The sequence below is a fragment of the Dermochelys coriacea genome, chromosome 10 (genome assembly GCF_009764565.3).
Source record: "Dermochelys coriacea isolate rDerCor1 chromosome 10, rDerCor1.pri.v4, whole genome shotgun sequence".
Classification (NCBI taxonomy): domain Eukaryota; kingdom Metazoa; phylum Chordata; order Testudines; family Dermochelyidae; genus Dermochelys; species Dermochelys coriacea.
In genome coordinates, this window is record NC_050077.1 from 24498485 (window position 1) to 24517878 (window position 19394).

The window sequence follows — 19394 nt, forward strand, 5'->3', positions numbered from 1 at the left end:
GCGCCTTCTGTTGCTCTTTGCACTACCAACCTACTGCTCGCGCTCTCTCTCTCCTTGTTTGTGACTTGACCCTCCACCCAGGTCACTATACATGTTTTCCCCTTCCAGGGTATCAAAATCTTTCCTTGCTAGCAGTCTCTGGCAGTTTTCCCATTCACTACCCTACAGTGCCAATTCCTCAGTGGCTGGCAGGGGAACCTGGGACCACCATCTACTCCAAGTTCCAGCTCAGGGACCCTCTAATCAAGAAGCTAGGATCTGTTCCCTCCTGGACCTTACTGCCTTTCCCCTCAGCTCTTTCCTTACCTCCTTGCTTCCCCAGGTTTGCCAGCTTCACAGCTCCTTCTACCCAGGGAGTAACTGTAGCTGCAAACACACCTCCCCTCTCCGAGGGAGTGACTGCAATCTGCTTCCCTGCAGCTCCCTCTGCTGCTATCAGCTTCCTGGCTTGATAAGCTCAGCCCAGTTCCTTTCTCCTCTGCTGGGCTCCCTCATTCAGCCAGGGGATTACTTACACCACCTGATTGCCCTCAGCTGTGGCCTGTTTGGTTAACTGGCTTCCTTCTTACCTTACATTAACCCTTTCAGGGCAAGTGTGTGTGAACACCCCATCAACATGGCCTATCAGAACACTCACATTTTTCTAAATTGCTATGGTCGTGAAATGTGCATTGAAGTAAAATGTAAGAAATTTCTCCTCTTGAAATCTCCACATGGCTGATCTGAGTTTTGCTATTCTGCTTGCTCTGCATGCACAGAACTCTGCTTGATGCTGATGGGAATTCTGTGTACTTCCAGAGGGCAAAATACAGGGGCCCAGAGCCACCTATTGGAACTGCAAGGAGATTTTTCTCCTCACTTTCAGATTAAAATGGATTGTAATGATTTAATATAACTTTCATGTGGGAGAATTTCATGTAGGCATAAGTGCTAAATGACAAGAAGCCACGTGTGTGTGTGTGTGTGTCTCCTTCATGTTGGAGCTATTGCACTTTTGTCTAAATAATTAAATATTCATTGGACCAGGGAGAGGGGCTGGCTCTGTGGCCTCTTGGTTAAGGCATGTGGTGACATGAACCTAGGTCTCACACCTCCCAAGTGAGTGCCCTCACCAACGGTTATTGGCTATTCTGGCTGGTCTCTGTCTCTCACTCACTCCCATACTCCCAGTCACCCCCAGACATGAGAAATCTTTCCAATGAAAATTTCATTGAAACTAACGTATTTCCATGAAAACATTTCGTTTTGAGTAATTGACGTTTTCTGAGGAGAAAGAATTAAATGAAAATTTCCCATCCAATTCTAGTCAAGACCATACAAACCTCTTTACATAGGAGGACAGTATATTCCAGTGGGAAGGTTAATGGAATGGGAGTCATGAGGCCTATGTTGTATTGCAGGGTCTACCGTGGAACTTCTGTATAACCTTGGAAAAGATACTTCAGTTCTGTATTTCAGTTTCCCCATCTGACTGGGATAATGACACTTGCATCCCTTTATGTAGTGTGAAATTTATGTATGAAAAGCTCTCTATAAGAACTAGGTTTTATTTATTATTATATGTTTGAAATGAGCCTTGTACTAGAGACATGCTTTTGATTTATGTAACACTTATTTATAAGGCTCAGTTTAATCCTGCTGAGTCATTTAAAGATAAGAATTTTATTGGCAGGGCCTGCTAACAACATATAAAATGTCATATGTGCACTATTATTTCTAAATTGGTCCAAGACAACAATGGTCCTCATCAATTGCTTCTCAGTATGGCAAAAAGTTTATTTAAGCCTCTTTTGTTCATTATCTGACCAATTTAGCCCCTATATTATATTATATTATATTATATTATATTATATTATATTATATTATATTATATTATATTATATTATATTATATTATATTATATTATGTTATTATAGCTCAGTATGTTAAGTCCCCTTTTCTTCCGAGTGCTATTTCAAGTACATCAGTAATTTTAAATTGGAGCCAGTGCTACCTTCAGCTATGTGAGTACCCATTCCCTTCTTGTAAAACTGGTCACAGGAATTCGTAGCTGGCTTATAAGATACATGGCAGAAGTGTGATACCAAACAATCCAATCTATTGCTAATTAAATCTATCTATGGTATTTATAAGGTACTATCACCATCCTATGTAAATGCTGAACAAATTTATGAAGAAGCAACACATTGCAAGGCAGAATTTTACTGCACTGTCTGTATGTCTCACTTTTGAATTCCACTTGTTTACTGATAAATACAGTCAAACTTGCTGGTATGTAGCCTCTTCTGTTTTTCATAACTGAACTGGTTGGTTCTTTCTTTCATGTTAACAGCAATTCAACTAATGAAGGAACTAACATAAAGAAATGTTGCAAGGGATTCTGCATTGACATCCTGAAGAAATTATCTAGAACTGTGAAGTTCACATATGACCTATATCTGGTGACCAATGGGAAGCATGGCAAAAAGGTCAATAATGTGTGGAATGGAATGATTGGTGAAGTAAGTTCTGTTAGGTAAAAGAACTCTTAAGTAAAAACTTGGCAAACAAGTGTTTTGAATTCATTTGGAGAAATATGGTATACCATGTGTGGGTAACGTTGTTGGTTTCTTCTCTTTCTGGATCAGGTGGTCTATCAGAGAGCAGTTATGGCTGTGGGTTCTCTTACAATTAATGAAGAGCGTTCAGAAGTGGTTGACTTCTCAGTGCCATTTGTTGAGACTGGGATAAGTGTCATGGTGTCAAGGAGCAATGGCACGGTTTCTCCATCTGCATTTCTAGGTATGTTTTTTTTCCTCCTTCCAGATCTATTTAATTGCATTTCCATAGACTTTGAGAGCTTTTGCTATACATCACCAAGAATCTGATTGCATTATTCCTCATTATTTGCTATGTTATATTTCCAAGTTCTAGTGTCTTTTACAAATGGTAGTTCAGATCTCACCCAAAACACGTATCTTACCAATAGTCATACAAACTAGATCTTACAAGTATTTTGTGAAAATCAACACCGACTGCACTTAAAAGTTCCTGTTGTTTAGAACATTCCTATCTTTTTGAGAGAGATTCCTTAGATTTAAACATGAGAATCAGCACTATCCCTCCTAATGGAAAGCTCTTTCTTTGTAAGCACGACTACTGTGGATAAGTTACATCCACCACAGCATTTCTTTTGCTGGTTTTATCTTTGATTAAATTCAAGTTTGTTACTTCCCTTTCAATAATCCATGTTCTTCTTTCCAATCAAATTATGCACTTGGTGGTATCATTTAACGCACACAGAATTTGTTTCTAAAATATTTTCCCACCAGCCTGTAACTTTTGCTGAGGCTGCTTTATTATTAGCTGCTCACCTGGGGGCTCCCCTGCTGTCCTTTGCATACCACATGGCTCACTTGGACTCATTATAATGTAACTATATGTGATGTGAAGATCCACTTAGTTATTTATTCTATATTTGTTGTTCGATGCTGCTTTTTGCTCTTTTCAGTTTGCTTCTGTTTATTTTTTAATCCTCCTCCTCATTGCCAGACTGTTTATATTATTTAAGTACATTCTGCTTAAACTATTGCTTATAGCCCAGTTTAGCTGCATTGTCCTGTTCTGCCCTTTTCCTTATTTCTGTTTTACCTAGTTTAATTTGAGGTGTAGTATTGCTGACAGTCTTGGACTTTTCTGTCTAATATTTATTTCTGATCAGAAACATTCTGAGACATTTCAGTATCTCTAAGAGAACTTCTCTGATATTGTACCACATCTCCTCTGATCTGTATTTCAAATTGTATCTTAACTAGGTTCTCCCAAATTAAAACGTATTCAGCCTATGTCTTTTTTTTTTAAAGCAACATCTAAAATTATCTCTGGGTTCTCAGTACTCCTTCGCCTTTAAAAACACATCCTAATCCCCTTTAATTTTTACATAGCTCTTACGCCAATTAATATATGAATATTGAATATATATGAATAAATAACACAATATAAATATATGTGAATAAATAAACAAATATAAATATATGAATAAATAACACAATATTTATTATCAACACAATCTGGGTTTCTTAAAAGGGCTCCCCTTATGTCTGTCTACTTCCAAACTGACCTAGAAGTCTCCAATACCCCTTAAGAAACTCTTGTTGTTTTGCTTACTTGTTACACTATTCTAGCCAAAATATTCTCATTACAGATGGGTATGATCCATCTTATTTAAATAAATGAATCTCAGTCCATCACTCCCTCTCTAAAAAATCTTTCAAAACATGTAATTCAGATTTAGCAAAATTATTGCTACACTTGCTAAGAAGCTAGGCAAAAACTACTACTACTTACTTTAAAAAACCTGTTCCAGAAATTAAAAACATAACTTGTGAAAGGACATATCTGCATGTGGTGGAAACATGTAGAGATGCCTGCTCAATGGAAGAAGAGGAAAAGGTAAAATAAAAAGCTCTCTTCCATGTTCATTGGTCACATGCCCTTACATGAGGCATTTGAGTGAATGTCCTGTCCTGTCTTATCCCTGCAGCAAGCTGCCTATATCTCCTGATATGTCACAGGCACAGAAATTATTATAGATTAACTGTACTACCCTCAATAGAGTTGAAGATAATCTTCATATTTGTAAAAATTATGGGTATAAACTGGTTCTCCAGGCAGTAAATCCTTCCCTTTTCTGAGCATAGTAAAAGTTTTCCTTAAAACTTCAAAGTTGTCTGTAAAGTCACAGATTTACCTTTTTTTTCCTGCCACATTGGCTTAGCTAAGATAAGTGTGGGAGAGAGAGTTGGATATGTACTTCAGACCTGATTTAGCTGAATCAGGACCTTAATGGTCATGTTTATATAGGCACATATAACTGAATATATAAACAAACAATTAAAAGATTGTATAAAAGATTATATAATACCAAAAAAATCAGTGGATATGTGATAAATCAAACTAAAATTTGCTGATCAATGTGAGTGCAGGTTTTGCCCAGTGGAACAGAAAATGCAGCCTTCGTTCTTGAATTGCAACTCTATTTTAAGATGAATTATTATTTTAATTGTATTTAGCCTATTTAGAAACAGCAATCAAGGACAGGTTGCAGGTTTTCCCTCTTTCTTTCAGTCTTCCAGTCAAACTGGCCTCTTGTTACATATCATTACATAGCTAGTGTTTTGGTGGTAAAAGCTAATTTACAAACAGTTGCTAGACATTAGAATTCTTGTTGTGCTGTGACTGGTTTAATGAACTGTGTTTCTGTTTCTCTTGTCTGTTTTGCTGCAGAGCCTTTTAGTGCTTCTGTCTGGGTGATGATGTTTGTGATGCTTCTCATTGTGTCCGCCATGGCTGTCTTTATATTTGAGTACTTTAGTCCTGTAGGATATAACAGGAACTTAGCAAAAGGGAAAGGTAAGCTTTACATTTTACAAAATCAAGGACTATGCAAAATTACACACCTCCCACCCCTCACTCCTCTCAAAACAAGCAATAAAATTGAAGCAATAAGAACAGCTCTACAACTACATTTGCTTTTAACTAAAATGTTTTATCTGGTTGAGAGCTTGTGTTGTCATGCTTCGCATTAATATAGTGTAATGAAGTTTGTGAATGAGTGATATTATGGAAAATCACGTTGCAGTAATGTGGTGGTCAAGATACCTTACTAGACTCAAAGTATCGCTATGGAAAATATTTGGAATTAACTTGTATCTTAGCACATAGGAGTCTGATTCTAGTTTCCTTGCACTCCAAGCCCCCATTGACTCCTGGGAATTGACTGGGAATTCAAACTCACTGATCTAAACTATTGCGGTGTTCTGCGTAATTTTTAAAAAACATGGGGATTAAACAGGATCTAATACAGTCCTTGTAAAAAAGATAGGATTCCCTTGCAATAGGCTCAGCTCTGAAAGGAGAAGCTCGGAAGGGCCATGTTCCTTACAATGTAGTGTGCACAGCTGTATGTTGAACTCGCCCCCTTATTTCCAAAAAATATTTGATTATTTCAAAATATACCACTACATCAAATTATTATAGGGAATGTACCTTTTTCAATCAAACTATTTTAGTAGCATTTTTGCCCCAAGAATCAATATTTTTTGTAAGCATTTATGCTGTGCTGCATCTAACTTTGTTATTTTACTTTCAGTTTAATGGTTAATTTTTTTTAACTACATCACACATACTTTATTTTATAGCTAAACATCTTGCAACTGGGCAATACCAGTTGAAACTGGGGACTATTATATGCTAACAGTATATTCTAGTGTGTGTCATAGGTCTGTCAGGATGCTCAGATACTATGACGATGGGTACTCATATAAGAAGTTGAGAAAGTAGGTAGATTACCCACTTCTTTGGTGAATTCTAAATATTCATGGTTAATAAACTTTTAGGAACAGATGACATTTTTCTTCTGGGTTTTTCTCAAAAGAATTTAGAATGTATATTCTGAAGCGATTCCCTATGAAAACCACAGGTAAAAGAAGCAGTTTAAGGGCAATATTACCACTCTTTCCACATTTACCTAAGTCTTTGATGTCATGTAGCTTTCATAGTTTCATCTTTATAAAATATTAACAAACCCTAATAGATTTAATAGTCATCATCTATCTCAATATATTAGGTGTTATGAATGTTATTTGCAGAGGAAAAACCATATTGTATAACAGTCATACATCTGCTGATGAGCAAAGATCTTCACACTTGTTGTAACATTAAAATAAAGCGGGCGTGACGTCTTGAGGTCCCAGTGATTTGAACCTGACTTGATGCCTTTGAAAATCAGGCCATGTAAAATTAAACAGATGTCACTATATAATTATCTAAAAATCCTGGAGCCTTCTCGGTAGTATACATTCCTGGTTTCTGAGAACATTGTACACCATACCTTGTGAAGGCCAAATGATTTAATGTAGCATTTTTTAAGTATTAATCTACAGAGAAGTAGCATGAGCCATAGGCCAGATTCTTCCATCTTCACTGAACCTATGCCAGTCCTTCCATTGATTCCAATTACACGAGTCTTAGAACCATGAGGATATTTGTGTGGGATTGTCCTATTCACAGAAGCAAGGGTTGCAGGATCAGGCCCCACAGTAGTTCAGCTTCCAGAGACAAAAAGAACAATGATAAAAAAACTAAACTTCAGCTTCTATACCCAGCTTCGCTTTTTTTGAATGGCTTATGCTTTTCTTATCTCCACTGCTCATAAAGTACATTATATCCACACTATCAGCTCAGCCTTTAATGGCCTTGAAAGGTGCTTTCATAAACCAAAAGTCAGTTCCATTACATATATTTATTGCACAATATTCTCATAGTGCCACTGCAGTCAGGGAAGCAGATAATCTTTTCAAAAGTCATTCTGTTTGAATGTAACATCAAAAATTAACATTGTAGTAAAGGAAGAGTTCTGTTGAAATGAGAGTATAAATTAACTGCATACACATTGTGTGAGTAGGAGTTTATTGCTTTAGAATGTTTCTTTTACATCCTATTTGTTTTCCTTTCAATATTTCTGTATATTGTTTAAGTGTTTAAAATGGTTGATAGCATTATACAGAAATTAATTCTTGTAAATCAGACTTCAAAAAAAACAAGTCAAGCAAGTACTATTAATTCTAGTGTCAATTAGGAATTTTTTGATGAAATTGTTTTTGCATTAGGAAACCCAGATTCTCTAAATCTGAAACTGTCTGCAGGAAAGGTCAGTGTTAGCTAATTTCCAGTTTAAAGAAAAATAGAAGGAAAAGCTTTTTTTGAAATTATAGTGATGTCCCATGTTGCCATTTTTTGAAACAATGTTTGATTTTTTTGGAAGGCTCAAAATATTGTGTTGATAAATTTAAGTTAATTTATAATATAAAAAGTTGAAATCAAAATGAAACATTTTGATTGATCTGTCCTGATTTTATTTTATTTTTTTAAATTTTAGGTTTGCAAAAATTGAGATTCTGACTTTTTGTGAAAATTTTTCTACATTTCAAAACTTCTTGCAGGACAGGAAACAGTTTCCTACTCAGCTCTAATTAAATCTAATTTTCTAGTAGCCTATTGACACAGGGCTATACAAGTAAATGATTTTTAAATGGATAATGACCCACTTCTCTTGCTGTTTGAGTATAGGGGTTCTATGTTGGCCATTTTTTCCCGCATCTTTCATCTGAAGTGAAAAATCAAAACTGATTAAAAACCTGACTAGTTGGGTCAAATTCTTCCCAGTAATACTTCTCTAATCAAAGTCAGTGGGAACTAACTGTGCATTCTGAGGAGAGAATGTATCCTGTTAGCTCTGATTCAATAAGGTACTTAACATGTGCCTTACATGATGCCTGTCAGCAGTTCCTTGTAGTAGTCAATGGGACTACTCATGTTTTAAGTTAAGTACATGCTGAAAAACCTTGCTGACTATGGGCCTTAATGATTATTCAGAATGGAAACTTTCTTAACTGTGATTAAACTATTCAACTCACAAATTAATTTTTTGAATGTAAATAATGAAGTGGGAAAGGCTTTTCATTAAACTAATCAGTAGAGTTTATAATGTCAAGAAGCATCATTAAAATAGAGCAGAGAGGACAAAGTCTTGAATAATATAACAAAAATATTTGTATTTACTTATTAAACACTCACCCCAATGTATTGCATTTTAAATTTTGATTGCCATATTAGACTAGCAGTATGGTAAATACTGTGGCATAAGTTTATGTGAGAGAGATATCCCCTTCCTTTGCATCTCATCCAAACCCAAACTTACAGTGCATGTTTTCAATTTTCATTTTAAAATTGATTTTGGGTAAACTCTACCTTGAAAAATGTTGGAATAATGTGTTAACAAATATGGAAAGAACTTCAATTACAGTATTCAGTACAGTGGTTAAAGAACTGAAATTATTCCATCAGGAATATAATGGGTTCATACTGAAAGGATTTAAACCACCTATTTGAGAGTATTTTGTTAATATATATTGTATTTTAACCCAATTGAACTGCAGTCAAGTAAAACTAAAACGACTGTGCCTTTTGCAATTACAGCTCCCCATGGGCCATCCTTCACCATTGGAAAAGCAGTGTGGTTGCTCTGGGGCTTGGTGTTCAACAACTCTGTGCCTGTTCAAAACCCGAAAGGGACAACCAGTAAAATCATGGTGTCAGTTTGGGCCTTTTTTGCTGTCATTTTCCTGGCTAGCTACACTGCCAACCTGGCTGCATTTATGATTCAAGAGGAATTTGTTGATCAGGTGACTGGGCTAAGTGATAAAAAGGTAGGTGTTCAAGTTCTGAAAAGAGACCCAATCTCCATTTTCCAATTCATTGTACTCAGTTAATCAGATATGCTAGATGCTAAAAGTCCCTATCAAGATATGAACTTGCAACCGCTGCTTTCAATGAAACTATGTGCCTTCATATTAAACTTATTTCTTTATTTAAAAGCCCAGGGTCCAAATAATATATATATATATATATATATATATATATATATATATATATACATAAATCTCTTTTTATAGAGGCTTTATATTCTTTTTCTGAAGGAAAAATATGCAATGAAATGAAGTCATGTGAAACTAAGTTGTGTGAATCATTAAACTCATGTTCTTTGAGTAGATGTAGCTGTGTATTATTCCATATAGGTGTGCATGTGCCAAGCACACTGAAGCTGGAGAATTTTGCCTAGCAGTACCTGTAGAGGCGGCGCTCACACCTCTGGTGCTAGGTTCTCCCTTTACTGTATAAGGGCAGCACCACTCCAACCCCTTCTTAGTTCCTTCCTACCTCCTGTGGCTAGAATTGGAGCTGACTGGTGTTTTCACCTCACATTTTGGTCTCCGTTTTCTGTGAGATTTTCTCTACATAATAGTTAGATAGTAGTACCTTAGGTTGAGTAGTTGGCTGCCCTGTGTGATACTCTCACCAGGGTTCAAGCATGGTCCATCATGCGGGGGCCATCCCCAATGGTCATTACCACACAAAGTGCCTGTGTCTTAGTGAGGGACACATTAAGGAATGGTATTCCATCTGTAAATCATTCAAAAAGAGGACGCAGGTGGCAGAGACTTTTGGCTGAAGCAGCACCTTCTGGAGCAGGCTGTGACACCTGCTTCAGCACCAAGCCCTCATCTGATCAGCAGTTGCCTTCCAAACTGGCAAGTGCTGCTGCTTCACTTTCAGACCCTATTGTTTCCCCCAAGAAGAAGAGGAATCATTCTCCCTTCTCTGGGGCAGCGAGGAAGAGGTCCCATAAGGCTACTTGGGACCACTCCAGGACTCATAGAGCCTCTTCCAAAGAGGAGTGCTAACCAGTACCATACTGTGGGAAGTCAACATTGGTTCCTTCTCATATAATCAAGTTCATTGGACTATACAAGTTTGAGAGCAGTTCTGCTGGCTGACTGATTCCATCCGATTTGACATCTATATCTGGAATTTCAGTCTCAACCACAGCCCAAGTATGCCTGAGGTTGCTAGGCCATATGCTGCATGCACACAGGTAGTGCATTTAGCTAGAATTTGCCTTCATCAAATATGGCTGAAGTCAGTCTATCATCCAAATAGTCATCCCTTGGGCAGACTGGAATCCTCCACTGATTCTGGACTCCTTATGGTGGTGGATGATTCAGGGCAATTTGTGCCAGAGCATTCCTTTCACTTGGTCACAGTGACCAGGACTATTGTCACTGATGCCTCTGTAATAGGTTGGGGAGCACATCCGGGGTCACTAAAAGTTAAGTGCCTGTGGTCAGAACAGGAAGCATGTCTGCATATCAATGTCCTGGAGCTTTGTGTCATCTGCAATACCTGTCAGGCCTTTTAAGATCACATCAGGTACTCAGCAGTGCACATCTTTACTGACAATACCACTGTGATGTATTATGTGAACAGATGGGGGATCACACTCCAGCATGCTGTGTCAAGAGGCAATTAGGCTCTAGCAGTTTTGCATCAGCAAAAACATTAGCCCTGTGAGCAGTCATTTACCTGGGATCCAGAATCACCTGGAAGATCACCTCAGCAGAAATTTCTCCCTGAATCACAAGTGGTTTCTGAAGCCCAATATCCTGCTGTCCATCTTTGCAGTTTGGGGCATTCTAACAATCAACTTGTTCACCACAAGAGACAGCAAGAAATGCCAGATGATTTGCTCCTGAAGGGGTCTCAGTTTGGGCTCTGAGCTGGAAATTAGCACTCCTGTATACACCCCATATGCTTTTTCTCCAATTCTGATCATCTGCAGGTCATTCTCAAACTGAAACTGAATCGTGCCAAGCTCATTCTCGTTGCTATCCTGTGGCCAAGACAGTGCTAGTTCTCAGACCTCCTCACATTACTGGATTGCCCTCCCATATATCTTCATATTCATCCCAACCTCCTGATTCAGGATCATGGTCAGGTTTTGCATCCAGCACTCAGCTCCTTGCCTCTCATCATCTAAACATGCTGCATGTTTAGATGATGATGAGGAACGATGTTGGAAGGCTGTCTGGCAAATCTTACTTAACAGCAGAAAGCCCTCCATCAGAGTGGCCTATTTGACCAAATAGGTTCTCAATGTGGTTGTTAGCTCAGGGAGTTCAGCTGAAGATGGCTTATATCCAAGACATCTTGGAGTACCTGTTACACTTTCAGTCTTCTGGTCTTTTACTTAGTTTGTTGAGAGTGTACCTGGCAGTGATTTTATCCACCCATCCATGGGAACACAGTTTTTTCAAATTCCATGGCAGTGAGGTTCTTGAAAGGAGTCACTCATCTCCATCCAGAAATAACTGGTTGCTTTGTGGGATTTTAATATTGTCTCAGCGGCTCTTATGGGGCCTCTGTTCAAGCCTTTTGCAACTTCTTCTTTCTCTCTCTTGTGTCAGGAAACCACTTTCCTTGTGGTGATAACCTCTCCAAGGATGTGAGTTGCATGCTTTGATAGCAGAGCTGCCTTATGTGCAATTTCCAAAGACAATGTAATTCTGCGGCCACACTCTACGTTTTTACCTAAAGTGGTTTCTCAGTTTCATTTGAACCAAGTGATATATTCACCAGTGGTCTTCCCTAAGCTGAGTTCAACTCCACATGAGCAGCATTTTCACACACTGGATGTCAGGCAATGTTTATCTTTTTACCTGCATAGGACTAAACCTTTCCATTCTTCATCTCATCTGTTTGTGTCATGTGCAGACCAAATGATGGGGCCAGCAGTTTCTTCACAGATGATCTCCAGGTGGATAATTTCCTGTATCATGACAGCATACAAAGTACCTCAGACTGCACCTCCTCAAAGGGTGTGCGGTCATTCCATGGGGCCCAGGCAACATTGATGACGTTTCTAATATGATGTTCCTGTAATGGACATTTGCAGAGCTGCTATTTGGTCCTCTGTACATCTGTTTACAAACCACTATGGTATTACTATTGCATCCAGATCTGATGCAAATTCTGCAGTCTTTGTTTAAAAAGGCTCCTGCGAGTACTGCTTGTGAGTCACCTGCATAGAATACATGGCTGCATCTACTCGAAGTAGAGAAAATGGTTGCTTATCTGTATTGTGATGTGGTCGTGTATTCCACAATCCACCCTCCAACCCCTCTGCATTGGATCCTGCGCTCTTCATGGTCAGTGTGAAGGAACTGAGAGAGGCGAGGGTGGTGCTGCCCTTATATCCCCAGGGGACGGGTTTATAGCCACAGGGCACAACTGCTACCCCTACAGGTACTGCTAGCCATAATTCTCTGGCTTCCATGTGCTGGATGCATGCCCACCTACATGGAATACACATCTGCATCACATCTCGAAGAACAACAGTTACAATACTGGTAAGTAATCGTTTTTTCCCTTTTAGATAAAACAGATACTTCTGCACAGGTTTAGAAGGATGAAAAATTGCACCATGAACACATGCAATATGTATTTTGTTAAAGGTAGAACATTTGAAGACTATTTCTAAGAATAGTACCAACAATGTAATTAACTTACAAAACCATTACCAAAAGTCAGTGATGGGAATAGGGAAAAAGAGAAATTATTTTAAATTGCAACACATAAGAAATATTTGATGCAGACATTTTTATGTTTCCCTTTCTTAAAATGGAAAGAGTGAGAGGGTGATACATAGCAGATATGTTTTTGTGATAGTGCTCTGTAGTTGATGTGTAAATCTTCATAAATGTGACACTGTGTCCCACCGTGTTCATGCAAGCAGCTTTTCCTAGTACAGTGCCTTTTGATCAAATCTCATGTTAAATTTTGAGCAGTATGGTGTGCTTTCTCATTTTGCTCTTACGGAGACAGGACAGAGGATTTGTACCCAAATACTTGGATTATGAGAAATGAACACGTAAAGTTATTTTAAAACTACCATTCAAGGGAACGCAACAGCTTAAATAGCTGCATTTCATACCCAGGCCCTGAACAATCCCCAGAATTTTCAGAGATAGAAAGAGTTAATTGCAGTCTATGTAGATGGCCATAGGAAAGACTGATAAAAAACAGAATGAGCAGGACTAATTTTGTTCTGGAAAAAACTGCTCTCCCTGCTCCACTTTCCATCCCGCTTTTGGTGCAACCTGGAACTGAAAGTGTCAAAAGATCTTAGATTCAAAGTTCTGGCCCATATATAGGCAATGGGTAATATATATGTCACTGGACTTGGCCATCAGCTAGTGATTTCAGTACATCTGTGATTTTCTATATGGGTTTTGTCCCTCCCTTCTCCCACTCCTCCCCAAAAAATAAATAAATCTTTAGCCAGAAAATGCCAGTAATTCCTTTCCATATTGCTACTAAAAATGTACTTAGTCTATGGACATGATTTTGATTTTACAATCTTTAGATTCCCTTCTACCTAACCAATAGATATTAAGTAAAAGAGGAGCCACATCTTTTCAGTGAATTTGTTAAAGTATCTAGAAATCCTGAAAAATAAAGAATTGCTTCAAGATATTCTTTTAGGTACATACATTTCCTCCCACCCCCTGCCTCTTGAAATGTTCTCAGACTTTAAAGATTTAAAATAATTAGTGTTTTAAAAAAGTAACCATGGGTTATGAGGGCAATAATCCCAATCATGTTGAAATAAATATAATTTTCCCTCTGGCCCTTTGGCACTCATTGGTAGGATTCCCTAATGCTTTGTATAATAGTCCAGGAATTATCATTAGTGGTTTTCTTTACAGAATTCAGAGCCTCAGCAAGATTAGATTCTGAGGGGGGGGGGGGCGGCATGGGAGAGGAACCAACCAACCCTGAAACTCAGTTCAAATGGACACTGCATAATGAGCTGAAGAAAAACTCCAGTAGTTTTAAAGACCCATTAAAGAGATGGTCTATAATTCTGTATTTGTTAAGAGATGGACATAAAGAAACTCATAAATCCACTTCACTATGAATTCTTGGCTGGTGAATCAATACTTTTTTGTTTTCTTTAGTTTTCTCTAGTCACAATTGAAAAGTCAAGCTCCTTTGTCAATATTGTCACTGCAATGAAGTGATCCCAGCCAGGCACTGGGGTTGTTACTGTCAGTTCCCTTGGTGATGTATTTATAGAGGAAAGTCAGGAGAAATCTATCCCTCTTTTGAGCAGTTGTCCCTGACTCTCAACATTCAATAACTTCCCATTCAAGGAATGTGTTATTTCTCCCTCCTCCTCCTATTTCTTTTGCTAAGTATATGGTGACAGGCAATTTACCCTTGTCCTCGGCTTTGAGACCTTTATGACTCTCTTCTCTTTAGCAATCTTGTAAATGAGTCACTGAATTCCATAAAGAAAAGGAGTACTTGTGGCACCTTAGAGACTAACAAATTTATTAGAGCATAAGCTTTCGTGAGCTACAGCTCACTTCATCGGATGCATTTGGTGAAAAAAACAGAGGAGAGATTTATATACACACACACACAGAGAACATGAAACAATGGGTTTATCATACACACTGTAAGGAGAGTGATCACTTAAGATAAGCCATCACCAACAGCGGGGGGGGGGAAGGAGGAAAACCTTTCATGGTGACAAGCAGGTAGGCTAATTCCAGCAGTTAACAAGAATATCAGAGGAACAGTGGGGGGTGGGGTGGGAGGGAGAAATACCATGGGGAAATAGTTTTACTTTGTGTAATGACTCATCCATTCCCAGTCTCTATTCAAGCCTAAGTTAATTGTATCCAGTTTGCAAATTAATTCCAATTCAGCAGTCTCTCGTTGGAGTCTGTTTTTGAAGCTTTTTTGTTGAAGTATAGCCACTCTTAGGTCTGTGATCGAGTGACCAGAGAGATTGAAGTGTTCTCCAACTGGTTTTTGAATGTTATAATTCTTGACGTCTGATTTGTGTCCATTCATTCGTTTACGTAGAGACTGTCCAGTTTGGCCAATGTACATGGCAGAGGGGCATTGCTGGCACATGATGGCATATATCACATTGGTAGATGCGCAGGTGAACGAGCCTCTGATAGTGTGGCTGATGTGATTAGGCCCTATGATGGTATCCCCTGAATAGATATGTGGACAGAGTTGGCAACGGGCTTTGTTGCAAGGATAGGTTCCTGGGTTAGTGGTTCTGTTGTGTGGTGTGTGGTTGCTGGTGAGTATTTGCTTCAGATTGGGGGGCTGTCTGTAAGCAAGGACTGGTCTGTCTCCCAAGATCTGAGAGAGCGATGGCTCGTCCTTCAGGATAGGTTGTAGATCCTTGATGATGCGTTGGAGGGGTTTTAGTTGGGGGCTGAAGGTGATGGCTAGTGGCGTTCTGTTGTTTTCTTTGTTGGGCCTGTCCTGTAGTAGGTGACTTCTGGGTACTCTTCTGGCTCTGTCAATCTGTTTCTTCACTTCAGCAGGTGGGTACTGTAGTTGTAGGAATGCATGATAGAGATCTTGTAGGTGTTTGTCTCTGTCTGAGGGGTTGGAGCAAATGCGGTTATATCGTAGCGCTTGGCTGTAGACAATGGATCGAGTGGTATGATCTGGATGAAAGCTAGAGGCATGTAGGTAGGAATAGCGGTCAGTAGGTTTCCGATATAGGGTGGTGTTTATGTGACCATCGCTTATTAGCACCGTAGTGTCCAGGAAGTGGATCTCTTGTGTGGACTGGTCCAGGCTGAGGTTGATGGTGGGATGGAAATTGTTGAAATCATGGTGGAATTCCTCAAGAGCTTCTTTTTCATGGGTCCAGATGATGAAGATGTCATCAATGTAGCGCAAGTAGAGTAGGGGCATTAGGGGACGAGAGCTGAGGAAGCGTTGTTCTAAGTCAGCCATAAAAATGTTGGCATACTGTGGGGCCATGCGGGTACCCATCGCAGTGCTGCTGATTTGAAGGTATACATTGTCACCAAATGTGAAATAGTTATGGGTCAGGACAAAGTCACAAAGTTCTGCCACCAGGTTAGCCGTGACAGTATCGGGGATACTGTTCCTGACGGCTTGTAGTCCATCTTTGTGTGGAATGTTGGTGTAGAGGGCTTCTACATCCATAGTGGCTAGGATGGTGTTTTTAGGAAGATCACCAATGGACTGTAGTTTCCTCAGGAAATCGGTGGTGTCTCGAAGATAGCTGGGAGTGCTGGTAACGAAGGGCCTGAGGAGGGAGTCTACATAGCCAGACAATCCTGCTGTCAGGGTGCCAATGCCTGAGATGATGGGGCGTCCAGGATTTCCAGGTTTATGGATCTTGGGTAGCAGATAGAATACCCCAGGTCGTGGCTCCAGGGGTGTGTCTGTGCGGATTTGTTCTTGTGCTTTTTCAGGGAGTTTCTTGAGCAAATGCTGTAGTTTCTTTTGGTAACTCTCAGTGGGATCAGAGGGTAATGGCTTGTAGAAAGTGGTGTTGGAGAGCTGCCTAGTAGCCTCTTGTTCATACTCCGACCTATTCATGATGACGACAGCACCTCCTTTGTCAGCCTTTTTGATTATGATGTCAGAGTTGTTTCTGAGGCTGTGGATGGCACTGTGTTCTGCATGGCTGAGGTTATGGGGTAAGCGATGCTGCTTTTCCACAATTTCAGCTCGTGCACGTCGGCGGAAGCAGTCTATGTAGAAATCCAGGCTGCTGGAATTAGCCTACCTGCTTGTCACCATGAAAGGTTTTCCTCCTTCCCCCCCCCGCTGTTGGTGATGGCTTATCTTAAGTGATCACTCTCCTTACAGTGTGTATGATAAACCCATTGTTTCATGTTCTCTGTGTGTGTGTGTATATAAATCTCTCCTCTGTTTTTTCCACCAAATGCATCCGATGAAGTGAGCTGTAGCTCACGAAAGCTTATGCTCTAATAAATTTGTTAGTCTCTAAGGTGCCACAAGTACTCCTTTTCTTTTTGCGAATACAGACTAACACGGCTGCTACTCTGAAAACTGAATTCCATGTGATTCTTGTCGCACTAGAAGTACCCACACAGAATGTCCTGGAAGTGGGTGTTCAGAAACTTCTTCACAATTCTCCAGGAGATTAGAAGAAAAGAGGAAATTATGTTTTGACATCCTTTTTTATTTAAAAGGATTTTTAAAAGCCTTGGTGTACTTTTTGTATAAAAACAAAGTAAGTGCAAAAGGTTGGCATTCTGAGCAGCTGTTACTTATTATACCACAGGATGCCTTTTTAAAAAAATATGGGGAAGATTATTGAACAACAGTAGAAAATTATGGGTATTTTTCCTGATGGGCACCTTAAGGAGCTCTAGTATGTGGTCTGCTCCACAGCTGATGGCTCCATTAGTTTGTGACCACACTGCCTTTGTGGTGACTAGTTCCATATGGGCCTTGTGCTCAGGGACTGAATGTAACTGACCTTGCACAACAGATACAAGATGGGGAGAAGGAGAGCCCAGATTTCTACAGGTCATGCAATCTCTTTTGTAAGACGTAGCAAAGAATTTCCTCCCATCCCCAAGTGTAAGTATCCCAGTGTGCTGTAGCCTTGGCCAGAAAAATCACCACTGGGTGGGTTGGGTCAGCACAAGTAGGTACTGTTAGTCATAGGCCCACTTCTTTTCTGTGTGGATGTGATGGAGATGTCCTGCCCTTCAGTGCATCTGTACAGGTCTAAGCATAATTTGGAGATTGCATTATAGAGACTGACGTTATACTATTTGTCTAGAAGTTGGCACCTATATTTTAGAAATTGACATTGTACAGTTTGTTTAAAAATTTTCTTTTTACAATCCAAGCTAATGATCAGCACTGTCTAGTTACTCATGAATTTCTAGAATGTCATGTCTGGTTCATGTCTACTTCTCTGTATGTATAAAAGAATCCCCTAGTACAGCAGGGCCCAATCCTTGCAGGAGCCCCATTATAATGTTAAACATAGAAAAAAATAACTTTAAAACTTTTCAAGACTTTAAGACCCATTAAATGCTCCAGACACAATAAGAGACCTGTGGAGAGGAGAGATGATGATAGCTAGATTGCCTTTATTATAGATAGGCTTGGCAGAATTAGATTTTCTTTTTATAATTTCAATGGATAATATTGGTGCTTATTTGTAATCATTTTTAAACTTTGTTATTGATTTAAATGTTCACAGATGTGGGAAATTGGGGGCCGTCAGTCAATAATTATTTAATTGTGGTAGATATTAAAATTCAAAATGTTAAAGATGTATAAACCATTAAAACACAAATTGTTAAAATCACACGTCAAAATATACAAAGTAAATATCCTTAAATCCACAAATCCTATCTGTTTTTAATGTTCGTTCACCAGTCCTTTTGTAACCACCATAATTAAAAAAAATCTAAATCGCTGGATTTTACCCATGAAGTCTTACTTTGCCTATGTGTAAATTTTGATTATTATCAATGGAACTATTTGTTCACTGGTTTGTGTGGTTCAGTGAAATCAAGATTTACTGATATTACTGAGAAAAATCAAATCCTTTCAAGCCTAATTATATGTAGGACTTATAGCTCCACGTATTATTACCCTGATTAGGGGGCGGGGCTTTGTGCTGGGAGAGAAGCTGAGCCCTGATTAGGGGGCAGGGCTTTTCTGACTGGAGGTCCTATAAAGGTAGCCAGCCAGTCAGGCAGCGGCACAGACAGCTGCAGCGGCACAGCAGCCAGCACATAGAGCTGTAAATAGGGGAGTTTGAGTGGGAGTTTGTATTGTGGGGCTTGTTTGGGGTTTGCTTTTGCTGGGGTGGGGAGTGGTCTTTTTGGTGTGGCTTGTGTTTCCCAGATTAACAGGACTTAGGTGGGAAGGCTATGACAGATATGGAGGCAGCTGTGGGAGTGACTCCTGTAGTGGAAGACACAATGAGGATGACTGGATGTGGAAGCTGTGGTATGTACATGATCCTGGAGGGGGGACCTGGTAAGAGTTTTTTCTGCATGAAATGCCATCTGATAGAGCTGATGGAGGAAAAGATCTGAGGTTTGGAGATGCAGGTGGAAAGTCTGGTTGAGTTTAGGAAGGGGTTTGAGCAGATGATGGAGCAAAGATAT

At 39.3% G+C, this 19394-nt stretch overlaps 1 protein-coding gene across 3 annotated transcripts in view; it reads left to right on the forward strand.

The window, feature by feature from the left end:
- Positions 1-19394, forward strand: part of GRIN2A (glutamate ionotropic receptor NMDA type subunit 2A) — a 321942-nt gene that overhangs the window by 234866 nt on the left and 67682 nt on the right. For all 3 annotated transcript variants that reach the window (XM_043493655.1, XM_043493656.1, XM_043493657.1), the window contains 4 exons: positions 2333-2501; positions 2628-2781; positions 5266-5391; positions 9019-9248. In XM_043493655.1, the coding sequence (XP_043349590.1) occupies positions 2333-2501; positions 2628-2781; positions 5266-5391; positions 9019-9248 (679 nt within the window). The remainder of the gene's footprint in view (positions 1-2332; positions 2502-2627; positions 2782-5265; positions 5392-9018; positions 9249-19394) is intronic.